The sequence below is a fragment of the Zosterops lateralis genome, assembly GCF_965231275.1.
Source record: "Zosterops lateralis genome assembly, chromosome: 3".
Lineage (NCBI taxonomy): Eukaryota > Metazoa > Chordata > Aves > Passeriformes > Zosteropidae > Zosterops > Zosterops lateralis.
Window position 1 is genome coordinate 124,285 of NC_139764.1, and position 12,922 is coordinate 137,206.

A 12,922-nucleotide genomic window follows, 5' to 3' on the forward strand; every position below is an offset into this window, starting at 1 on the left:
GGTACTTGCCAAGCTCAACTGTTCTGTCATTCTCCTGCCTTTTAACTTTGCACTCACTCAGTGACTGTATTAAACAGTCTTCCCTCTGCCCTAAACTGCTGTCTAAGTGATGCCCAGGTAGCAGCAGCAATAGCCACATCAACTTCCCTCTAAAACTCTGTGGCATCTCCTGCTTTTCCTTCTCAGAAGGAACCTTGCGGCAACTCTAGGGAAGGGCTTGGCTCTTTTTTCACTTGGGAAGTAAAGGATAAGTTCATTGGTGTTGGATCATTTTGTCTTAAACAGGAAAGCTCTGCAGAGTTTCCTGCTGATGGTCATGCTCTGAAACATGCAATCATTTAACAGTTTCCTTCACTTTCCAGTGTGCTAACAGTTTAGTAATGCCAGAATTTTTCTTAGCAAAAGCCCTACAGATCTCATCTATATTTTATATTTCACCTGTGTGTTCATCCCCTCTGCCTTATTAAAAAACAGGGTCATTGGACTTGGAATTTCTTGGAATTGGACAGGGTCATTATGGACCTGTATATATATCTCTTGAATATATATATTGGAATATATTCAAGAGTATGAAAATCCAGTGCACTCCAATAAGTTAGTTTATTTCAGCACAGACTTCTGTCTTCAAGGAAGAAATGGAAGTACTAGTCCTCAAGAGGATGGGTAATGTCCAGTGACAATTTCTACTCCTCCCATATGGCAATAGAAAAAAATTACCTGTTTTTTCAAATAAAATCTAAAGAATTTTTGACTTTTTTATTTTTTCCTAGCTAGATCCAGCTTATTATAAATAAATAAACAAACAAATAAATAAACAAACAAATAAAGTGAACAAATGTAGGACTTACATATGATCCGTAATTCACTGCTAGGGTCTGCAAAGCCCATGGAAGGCCTAGACCAATTAAAATATCAAAAACATTGCTTCCAATTGAGTTGGACACAGCCATGTCTCCCATACCTGCAGGAATGGAAACCACATACACTCAGACATGTCTCAGAAAAGTCTTGCTGCTTTAATCTGAGGCAATCCAGGCAATTTCCACTGATTAAGATTTATGGAAGATGCCCCTCATTCTCTCCCTTCTCTTTGCCACCCACATCATACAAGGCCAGTAGGCTTCAAGGGGCAGCCTGCTCCCCTTCCAGGGTCATCTGAGAATTCCCCTCCACTAATCCTCTGCTGCTGAGGGGACCCACTGTGCTGGCTGTAACCTGCCAGCCCTCTGGTGCCATGTTCAGGGGAGTTTTTGACGCTTTACTATGACCATGACACATGAGTTTCTGTACAGGACTGACTGCAAAAGGTCTTCCAGTTGTCAGTTCAGCAGCTTCTTATTTCAATGATGAGCCACTGGTTTTGCCCCCAAAAGCAGTACCGGCTACTTGCCTTTCCTCCTAACACAGCTGTTACTGGGGCCACAAGTATGGGGGAGCTGCTTTCCTTAAAAACAGTAGTATCATCCAGTCCTTATGACTGTGAAGAAAAGCTGGAAATGACCTGAAAGATTCTTATGCCATTAAATAGTTCTATACCACTGATATTCAAAATAAGAAAACTACTGTGATTATTGAGGAAGGCTTGAAGTTGACAATACTGACAAAACTTGTTCCACACTGCTGTTTGCAATAGCAGCACAATTTATTTCCTTCTTTGTTTTTGTTTTAAATTCCAGGCTCATGAAAAGAGCTCTGTATATTCTCCTGTTGAGGAAACATCTGTGCTACCTGAGGAAGAGGAGAATGTCAGGACACACTTCCACAGGAGGATGCCATCCCTGTGATGACCTACCTTGCCTGGCCACGATAAGGCTTGCCATGCAGTCTGGCACACTGGTTCCTGCTGCCAAGAAAGTGATGCCCATGATCACATCTGGAATTCCCAGCGTGTACCCAATGATTGTCACCTAAGGAGTGGAAACAAACTGTCAAGCTGTTTACAAGAATTAAGACCCGAGACTAACTTGGCCCAAATCTGCAAGATGCTGTGAGACAGCAGTGCAAACTCAACACTCAACATTTCCTTTAAATAGAGGCAGCGACAGGCTTTTTTGGTATATTCATAGCACTCACCTGCAGTGTACCCTCTCAGGTTACTTGTTCCATACATTTCATCCACAGTTTTCCTGATACTAACCTGGAAAAGAGACTATATGGTTGCTCACTGCCCTGGGTAACTGTCTCTTGATCGTGGATTAAGTTTGTAAACATTATTATATACAAATAGTAGCTAAGCAGACACAAAACCACGCTATGGTTCTAGTTCTGCTGGAATTTGACTGAATGTCATGGTATTGTTAATGCTGAGTTCAAAGAGGTATCATTCACAACTCCATGTCTCATGAGCTTGCTTGCTCCAACAGAATTGAAAAGTTATTGTGGCCAGATTGTCACTCAGCACTCCTCACACTACCCTGCAGGACTGGGAGACATTTGACTGTGGCAGCTGTAATTGTTGCCCAAGGTAAAGAATCTGGACTTTCTTTTGACAGCCCTAAATCAAGTTCAAAGGCCATGGCTACTGGCCCCTAATTTTCTTCTCTGAGCGTGGACAGGTCCAATAGAAATAGAAGCAAACCTAAGGTTTCTCACCTGAAAATTCAGGTGTGTAGAACCTCCTATGCATTTCTCTAGACTGACAAACCCCCTCCTGCTGCTTCTCCCAAGCAGTGGTTTCTGGGTTAGTGGGTACGTACCATCCACACCATCATGTAAGAAAAAGCTGCAATCCACAGAGTAGAAGAAGCAAAGGTGACCATGAACCATTTTTCCAAGTGGGGTTTGTTACAGTTGGGCACTGTGAAGTACAGGACAAAACTCAAGGGCCACGTGAAGACCCACTTCAACATTTCTATCTTGCCAGCTGCCAAATAACAAAACAAAGGGAAAAAAATCACAAGTCATGTCAGCTGTATTTCAGAATGCTATTATTTTGTTAGCATGTGCAAACAAGACACCAGGGACACATCAACCTGTTATGGTAACATGACATTCCTTGTTCAGAGGATTATGATGTGATGGCAGATAGAGGGCAGAGACAGGCACAGGAGTATGAAGGGCCTCCCTGAGAGTTTGAGTAAAGGGTCAGACCACATGTGCTCCCCCTCCTCCTCAGTCAAATTCTTACAGAAACCACAAAAAATGCAAGTCCAGGAAAGAGCTCTGATCTACTTTCAATCACCTGAATGGAGGGCACAGAAAAGATGGAGGCAGACCCTTCACAAGGGAATTATAAAAGCCAATGGACTCAACTTCCAATAAGAGAAAATCAGAATAGATGCTACGTTAAGTTGTGCATCTTCTCTTTTTTTCCTACTGTGGGGTGGTCAAACATTGGAACAGGTACCCAAAAGTCTGTGGGATGTCCATCCTTATAGATAATCAAAACTCAACTGGACAGAGGCTTGAAGGGCCTGCTCTGAGCAGGGATTGGAACCAGAGATCTCAAGAGGTCCGTGCCAACCTTTCACATACTATGAAAGTCCATAGGACACCTAAACTACTCTCTTTAGGCTCAGGTCTTTTCCTCACTCAAACTACAGAAATGCTGTTTGAGTGAGACCTGAACAGGAGTTCCCAAAATTGAATCTTGCCTGTAAAGGGCAGGACCAGTCCCTCCAGTATTCCAGCATGTCTGCAACACAGCAGATCTTGCCCGCAACAGCAACTGCGACTCAAAGGCAGGACAGGGATACATTATGACCACCCCAGAACCAGAGCCCTGATGTGGTAAGAGGCACCAGGCTGGAAGGAGATTTCCATCCTGTAAGTGCTCAGCAGCCTGAGGCACATGTGCATCCTCACCAGTCATGCAGCTGCTCTGACTTTCTAAGGCCTCCATACAGAACAAGAAGCACTGTGGCAGTGCCTAGTGCACAGTAGGAAAGCAGAGGCACTCAGGACCATGCTGTGTCTCTGCCCCACATCAGCATCACCAGTGCCTTGCCCACATTATCGCTGATTAGTCCAATCAAGGTAAGAGCACACCTCACCTCCCAGCAAAGGTATGTCCTAGCCATGGACACATCTGACCTTCACTCAGGCTCCTTCCAGCAGCCCAGCCACTCTCAGCTTTCTCCACAACAAGCAGAGATCCATCTCTCCAGGGGGTGAGCCATGTTTCAGGGGCAGAACCCAACTGCGGAGATTGCTGCATCTCCCCTGTGACTGCAACAGCAGCACAGGGCCAACACAGGAGCTGCAGGAGAGGTGTGCCCACCCCCAGGAGCCTGCACACTGAGAGGTTCCTACTGCTTCCCAGTTCCCCATTTTTTTTACACATGACCAGGAGCCTCACTGCAAAATGAAAGCTGATGGAAGCTCTCAGAGACACTTCTGCCTCTACATGCGTCCGCAATGCTTTCCAGCATATCCAAACAAACACCACGCAAACACAGGAGGAGCTTCTTACCGGGTAGGTCAAAAGGTGTATATGGCCCTTCATGGTCATCATCATCATCATCCTCTTCCTCTTCCTCATCATTTTCGTTGTTCTCGTTATCCTCATTCTCATTCTTGTTCCCGGCCTCAGCCACGTCCTCGTCCCGCCACGTGCCGTTCACGCTGCGCTCAGCAGAGTTGCTGGGGCCTGTTCCATTCTCCACCACATGCTTGATGGGTATTTTGATTGCTACTTCTGACTCACCACTGGGGTAAGTCCTGCTGTTAATCAGCCTCTGCCTCTGTGAATGAAGACAAAATCTTGCTGAAATATAAGACTTTTTAAAATTTGTGCATTTTTTTTAAGCAAAAGGGAAGAACAGAGAGAGATGTGTAGAATTTTTTTAAAAATTCTCTTTAAAAACAAAAGGAATGATTTTCAACAGGTACAACATGATGCTTGCTTGCAGACCACTAGATAAATCTCACATATACAACTTTTACAAGAGAAGGTCCATTGGCTTTGGAATAGACTCCAGGAGTACTCCAAGACCAGTGACACACTAAGTGCAGTCTCAGGGTATACCATATTATTAAATAGCTCTATGCAGGGGGCACCTCCTGTGAGCAACAGCTACACATAACATAACTGCATAACAACCTCTGCTAAAATCTCTACAGGGACAGACAGCAAGGGATGATTTAGTGACATCAGTGTCAGAAGGATAAAATCTGGGAGAGTGCTATCAGGGATCCAGAAGAAACACCAGAGTTGCATTTCAAGCCAAACACTGCTACAGGAAAAGGCAAATTCAGAAGGGGAAGGGCAGATGGGGGAGATAAAAGACACACCTCATTGATTAACATGCGGCTGGCCATGGAGAGACGTGTTTTGGGAGGGAAATGGCTGGTTATCATGATCCGGAGCCCAGCCTCGGAAAATGAAAGCTGGTGTGGGTAAGCAGAGAGCAGCTCATCAACCATGATCACTGAGGCTTTACGGTGGAAATTTCCTGCAGCCAAGGAACAAAAAAAAATTGAGGCCTTCTTCCAGCAGTCTCTCCCTCTGTTCTATGTGGCTCTAAGAAGAATAACCCCATGGGTTCCAGCAGTTCTCTGTAAGAACCATTCCTTCAGCTACATCATTCAAAATAGGCCTCTTCTGTCCTTAATTTCTGCCTTCTACACACCTTATATTCCTGATTTCAAACAAATTGTCAACATGATATCACCACTCATGCTCCTTACAGAGAACTAAATCTGCTCTGCACAGTTCATCACAGGCCTGCTTTAGGCAAACCACTGCCTCAACAGCAACTATCCCACCAAGGGAGCTACTGCCCATTGTAACCTGCACTTCTGTGAGGATACTGTCATCATCCACCGCTAACTGTGTTGCTGCAAGCTACCAACACAAATGAAAATAAGGCTCCTCACCCAGGGCTTGCAGTTCACAGCTGGGAACTGCCACCAAACCCAGCAGCAAGTGCATGTCCCAGAGCAATCCACAGCGTGGGAGCAAAGGGACAGGGAGACAGAGGTCGGTCCCTGGATCACGCTCCCATTGGGGCATAACACTGATGCCCACAGCCTCTGGGGTTCATCCTTCCTGCACCTGAATGACACCTTGGGCTGTGAATTCTGTCCCAGGACTGGGACTTGGCAGCAGGGAAACCTGAGGCCTTACCCAACACACTTCTGCACATGTATATTCAACCAGTGTTTAAACACTGGCAAATGTTATGTGGCATTATCATTTTTAACCATCACTTCTAGTCTTACAGAAGACTATCTCCTTGGCATTTATGTTACTTTTTTCCACTACTGAGGCTTTCATGGAATAAGGTAGATATGTGATCTCCACCATACTAAAAAAAAAAATAAAAATACAAACCAATAACAAAAACCAACCAGACAGCTTTTCCTTTTGAGTTTTTCCACACTGGAACTTGTTGAACGGCACCTGGAAGAACTGCCAAAACCAGAAATCTTTCTGTTTCAGATTATTTGGTCCTCTGTTCAGAGAAGGCTTCAGAAAAGACCTCAGAAGACAAACAGTGCCTGAAACCCCCAGGGACCCCATAGCAACAGGTGCTGTTGGAGGCCCTGTGCCCCTGGCTGGGACACAAAGCAGCACCACTTGCCTTCCCAGGCCTCCCATGGCCCAGTGCCAAGGAAATACAGGAACAATCTGCAAGAAGATGAAGCAATCCTTTTGTCTTCCTTCCTCGGCCAGTGTGAGTAACCACAAGTGTCCAAATAAAAAGTTACCAGCAGAGTATGCAAAAACCATTGTGGGAACATTTAAACCAAATCCCACAATTAGAACTAACCCTGAGGCTACTGGGTAAAGTTGGATATGCAAGGCCTGAGTTTGTGCTCACTGAGTTTTCCCAGTCCAGCTTTCCTGGTACAGAACTGCCAGCACAGTTCTGCTGTGGAGAGCTCCAGGTGACAGAGAGCCATCCCCCAAAAAGCAGCTTCCCCAAATCAGGGTGCACAGCACTGCTGACAGTTGTCCCTCTAAAACTGATCTGTAACTGAGAGCTGGCAGACTCCAAGCATGTGCTGCTGCAAATAAACCCCACTACATTTCATGTTTAACTACTTATTGTATACAGACTATGCCTCTCAAGCCCTGTTTGCAGGAAAAGAGACCTTTTTTGGTTGGTTGGTTGGGTTTTTTTGATAGACTAGCTAAACAAAAGAGGCAGCCCATCAGTGGTCAGAGACCAGGACTGATTTTGACAAGATGGAGCTTCTTTTCAGTCTAAGTTAGTGCCTCAGGGAAAAGGGAGGTGTTTATTCCTGAGGACAGGTACATTATACATCCCAAGCAGATACTGCACATGCTTGTTGATAGTTTTAAAGACAAAACAAATCCAATGTGAGTACAGTTTATGATATCCTTGCAAATACAGACTTTGAACTACTGCTGCTGAGTTACGGGATGGGGGAATTTTCTTTATGCTGAAGAAACACAACCATTTTTATACACAATCATGGCTAGAGTCAAACTGGAACAGATTTCAGCCGAAGTGAAATACGCTTAAAGACCACTTACATGGAAAAGTTGGGCATGATAAAGCCAGCATATGCAGTAAGAGTAGTGTACCCAGACCCACACAGAATCCCTGCCCTCCCTTCAGTTGGGGTAAAGTGTACACTGGTCTAAGAAGGGCGTTTCTTTCTTGCTCAGTTGATGTCCCTTTGGAGTGGAGTTAAATTTAACTGGAGATGCTGTAAATGGGCAACTTCAGTGCAGATTAACAGTGCCCACAGGAGGACTTAAAATGGCTGTAACAGCTGAGAAAAGCAGCCCCTGGGCTTGAAGGAGTCCTCATAGCCAAGCAGTTGTCAGGCAGCAAGAATCAGCCACAGGAGACCTCAGCCACCTCCAGTGGCACAGGGTGTGGTGGCCAGGATCACCACACCATGTCACCCATTTTGGAGAGTGGTTCCAGAAGGGACACCTGCCCCCTCCTATTTCATGGCTTACGAGACAGCAGCAGTTCCCACCTTGTGAGCAGGGAGAGAACACCCAGAATGATGCAAGCAAGAGGGTGACTTACTGGAACAGGTACCTTTCCTTAGTAACACCACTGTGGCATCGCAGTTGCTGGTGTCGTCCATTTCCGTGTTGCTTGCTAAACCATTCACCATGTTTGCAGAGTTTTTTGTCTTCCTCTCAAAGCAGTGATGTATGGTTGAGTTGTACCTGCACAAATGAAACAAATTCACAATGTATCTTTACTTATTAACAGCTTTCCTTTCCTCGCCTTGTATCCTGTGCAATACAGCTAAGGGAGGGAAGAAAACTCCTCTGGTTTTAAGGAATATCTCAGAACTCCAGCTAATTGTACATCACACAGTCTCTCTGTACCCAGAAGGCTAGGAAAGATAGAAGCCATAGATCTTGAATGACATGCATGTTTATGTTAGGTGTGATGAATATTCTGTATCATGAGTAATCTTTGCTTGTTATCATCCAAGTATATTTTTTTATCACATAATCACGCCTGAGCATAAGCATTATTTTACTGGGAGAACTTAACACAGAAACACAACACCTTATGTGTTACAATTCACCTCAGCTTTGGCAGGGATGGGGAATAATCCTTGCTTCTTGGAGCATTCAAGAGCTGACACAAATATGAGCCAAGGCTCTCCCCATGACACTCAAAAGCATAGACCCCTATAAACACCCAGCAGAGCTCCCTAACTAGGGTGACAACCTTTCAAGCATATATATCCAAACAGGTCTGAAAAGCCTGTTCACATTACAACATTGTTTTTAGAAAGAAAAAAAAAAATAAAATTGCACACACTACAACTGTCTTGCAGGTCAGTTAATTGTTCCAAGAGTGAAACTATCCTCCATGTCAAAATTTCGAATTATTAGATAAATTCTGACTTGTATTCCCTTCAGCCAGCCTGAAGTGTTTTGCTGTTTTCACTGAGAATTGCTCTCACAATATTTACTCTATTAATCATTTCAAAACAAATCTCTAGTCTTACTTGTAGAGACAAGACTACTGGTGTGCATGGCAGCTGGTAGATTTTGTTGAATGTTCCAGTTTGAATCTGCGTTTCCTTTCCACTGGCTTTTGAAAACAAGACAGGAAGAGGGGAACCAAACAGCAGAACAGACCAGTTTTACTAGCAAGAACTTGTGTGGAAGAAGTCACACAGGCCAGATGCTCAGAAAATCACTGCTGACTGTGCTGTGGTTTTATCACGAGTTTCCAGGCAAGCAAGAACTGCTGCAGAGCTTTGCACCCATGAAAAACAGACTGGAATCTCACTCTTGCTCATTTCTGAATAGGAATGCTAAAGTGAAGACAGAAGAGACTGATTTGGTGGGACTTGAGGATGGATCCAGGTCTCTGCTCTGCCACAGGTTTGCTGTATTAGCCTTGGTCAGTTCACACAGAACAAGATCCATAAAGCACAGATTCACAGGATACTTGAGGTTATAAAAACCTCCACAACCATCAAGTCCAATGTTAATTCAGCACTGCTAAGCCATGTCCCTAAGCACCATATTTACACATCTTTTAAACCCCTCCAGGGACGATGGTTCAATCACTGGCCTGGGCAGCCTATTCCTGCACCTGAGAACCCTTTTGGTGAAGAAATTTTCCCTAATAGCCACACTAAACCTCCTCTGGCAGAACTGGAGGCTGCTTCTTCTTCTTTTTCTTCTTCTTCTTCTTGTAAGGGCTAGGTGAGGCAAGGAGAGCAGGGAGCCTTAAAATTTAGATATGCTGGGAACACATTTGACTTACTTCATTATAAAGATGTAGATGATGTACATCAGCACTAAGACTAAGGACTCCCACCTGAAAACAAGAGCAACACATAAACTCATCAGAGCAGGGCATGGCATCAGTGGCCTCTCTTCAGCCATTCCCCCATCTGCCATGCCACAAGCGTGCAGAAAGGCTTGACCCTCCTGGGCTGCCTTAACATTCCTCTGTAAAAAAGGGATGCATCAAGAAATGGCTCATACATCCATGCATGACAGACACCTCCTTTGTTTTCTTGACTTCTGTGATTTTACTTGGCAAAACTGACCTGCCAGTTAAGAACAAGTGACAAAACCCAGGAGTTCAGTAAGGAAATAGCACACCCAAGGACCACCAACACTTCTGTGAGGACAATAACCATGGGATGCAGCCAAGGGAGGGGAGCAGCCACCCTCCTCTGCCTGCAGGGGTTTAGAGCAGGATGCTGGGCTTTGTAAAACCAATAGTGCTGAGGCAACCTGAGCAAGGGGCAGCTACTCTGCTGCTACAGCTGCTGCATGAGTGCTCAGAGTGCAGCAGGCAGGAGTTCAAACTGCTGATTAGATACTGACAGTTTTTTTCCCTCTGCTGTTTCTGTGTCAAACTAATGGAACAATGAAATTTGTATGAAAACAAATTACAATGTGACTTTTAGAGCTTGTTTCTAAGTAATCTTTTTCACTGTCCAAAATGCTGTATTCTGCTTAATTCCCCATGGAAAACTGCTAGTCTTTGTGGAAATAACCCATTATCAAATTACTGTATGCTAAACTCATGGAACATTTTCTGTACAAGGATTTTGAGATACTGTACTAACTATATCAGTGTCTCATTCCCTGCTTCTGAAGATTCAACACTCAGCTTTTGAATAATGTTTTGGTTTTTTTAAGAGCACAGTTAAATACAACTGGCCCTCGAGTGAATTGCAGTTTAAAAAACCATACAAATATCACCAAAGAAAACCAGGCCACTGTCAAGAATGGGTGTTTGAAACCTGCCTTCGAAATGGGCAAGAGCCAGTGAGGGAAAACACCAGCCCAAGCAGCCTGACGCTCCCTAGTGCTTGTAATCCAAATGACACCAGCTGGGAGTGACAGCAAAGCCAACACTGCCACCGCCACTGTCACCTCCAGGTGTCACCACATCACCTCTGGGATGCGCTGAAAACAAAACCATGAGACCAAAGCCAACTGCAAATTATCCGCAGCTCTCCTGGATTACCATGCCTACTGCACTGCACTTTAACACATTAATAGGATTTTTAAAAAAAATTTTCTTTAAACTGGCCATTCACTAAATCATGAAAAATCCAACTACACACTTACTTGTGACTGCTTGGGTGGCCCCTTCTGGCACATCAACAGCTCTGCTGAGTGCACTGTCATCCCTAGGCTGCTGCAGAGCATGCAGAGGGCACTGACTACTGCTGCTGTACTAGGAACAGTCTGATTCTCCTGGGCTTTCTCATCTAGCTCAAAAAATTAGTTATTCCAGCCTGTCTCGTGCTGATGTTTCTCACACAGCAGAAAACAGCTGCCCTGCAGAACTTTTTAGCTTTGTCCTTCTCTCCTCATAAACACTAATTATGACAGTTTTTGTGGTATAACCAGAAAAAAATGAAGAGAAAAGGGACTCACTTACCAGGAAACTCTTTCATCATAAATAAACTGTGGAGAAAAGATTTAAAAATAGCATGTTATACACAAAACCATAGTTGAAAACAGCTCATCACTGAGGCAGGGAATAGAGTAAAGCACACCAGGGCTCATGGCAATGGCATTAAGCTCAGATGTATTTTGGCACTGCCCTCCTGCCCAGCCTTTGAACTTCTCAACCCTTAGTTTCTCTCATCTAGTCAAGGCAAGCAGGTTCTCCTTCCCAAATGCAACTGGATCCTTGTGCAGCAGTTAGAGGGAAAGCAGCAACGAGGCAGACACAGGGCTGCACCACTCTGACCCACCCAGCTGTCTCACTGGACATGGCCTCCTCCCTGCCAGCTCCCAGCCAGATGCCAAGTGACCCTCCAGCAGATCCACGGCAAGCTCCACAGCTGCTGCCACGTCCTGCTGGGCCCGGGGTGTTCTTCCCATCAGCTCAGGGCATCCACTGCCTCAGCTGACTGCAGCTACTGTGACAGCCCCTTTGGCACACCTGCTGATGGACAGGCACTGTGGCTTCCCCAACAGTGCTGTACAGCCTCCTCGGAAAACGAATGCACCTCATCCCTGAGGGAAGGACCATTACCATGGTGAGGGGCATGAGGGAAGGACCAGAGCCATGGAGAAGGGCATGAGGGAAAGACAAGTGCCTTGGTGAGGGGTGTCATGGGAGAACCAGCACCATGGTGAGGGTTGTGAAATAAGCAGCAGCACCATGGCAAAGGGTGAGAGAAGGGCCTGCACTGGCAATGGCTGAAGGCTCACACTGGCAGGTGGCTGCCATCATCCACGACCAGCCCCTTCCCCTTGCTGTGCTCCACCAGCCCTGCTGCTCCTTGTGCATCTGGTTCTCCTCCCATGGTAGTGGGATGGCTGCAGAGGGGACCTGTAGTGCTGGTGCCTCCACAGGAGGCTGGAGCTGGGGTCCAATGCAGGGCTTGTGGTTTCAGTGACAGGCCATGATCCATTCGGCCCTTCCAAAGGACCAGCAAGGGAAATGAGTGCCCACACCAGGGATTACAAAGGGTGGAAAAGGAACGAGGCCCTAAAAGCACACTGAACACTTCTCCTTGGCCATACAGCCGTAAATAGCAACTCCTGTGTGACAGCCAGCATGAGGCGAGAGTTACACTGGTTACTGGAAGAAAACACAACCACGAAATGTAAATTACAGTTCTCAGTTACCATGATCGAATCTGACAAGGCATGTTCTAGGTTACAGTGTTTTGGTGTGATGGGACGTGAAAGCATGTGTGTTGACTTCTGTGACTAAAAATAGCACTCATCTCAATTTTGCCACTAATGACTCTGACCATGTCCCTTCAAGTTAAGACACACAGGCATCTTTTTCCTTTCAAGACAATAAGGAGTAAGTTTTGCCAAACTCTACAAGAAGACAAGGTAGCAGCATTGTAATATTATTATAAAGTTAAAAAAAAATCATAGGACTGAATCAAGATGATTTTAAAAAGGTAAATGTGGTTCATCCACTTCTAACCTCTGCGGTTTAGAGTTCACTCTCTCATCAAATGGTGGGGAGCAGCAAACAGGTGAGTCTGTACTGCTCTATTTCTTAAAACAGCATTGTATTTCCTT

At 45.2% G+C, this 12,922-nt stretch overlaps 1 protein-coding gene across 6 annotated transcripts in view; it reads right to left on the bottom strand.

The window, feature by feature from the left end:
- Window positions 1-12,922, bottom strand: part of SLC24A3 (solute carrier family 24 member 3) — a gene marked incomplete at its 5' end in the record, with an annotated part of 115,220 nt that overhangs the window by 16,055 nt on the left and 86,243 nt on the right. For all 6 annotated transcript variants that reach the window (XM_083857525.1, XM_083857529.1, XM_083857527.1 and 3 more), the window contains 8 exons: window positions 849-961; window positions 1,793-1,907; window positions 2,697-2,863; window positions 4,412-4,682; window positions 5,233-5,393; window positions 7,953-8,098; window positions 9,669-9,722; window positions 11,310-11,335. In XM_083857525.1, the coding sequence (XP_083713651.1) occupies window positions 849-961; window positions 1,793-1,907; window positions 2,697-2,863; window positions 4,412-4,682; window positions 5,233-5,393; window positions 7,953-8,098; window positions 9,669-9,722; window positions 11,310-11,335 (1,053 nt within the window). The remainder of the gene's footprint in view (window positions 1-848; window positions 962-1,792; window positions 1,908-2,696; window positions 2,864-4,411; window positions 4,683-5,232; window positions 5,394-7,952; window positions 8,099-9,668; window positions 9,723-11,309; window positions 11,336-12,922) is intronic.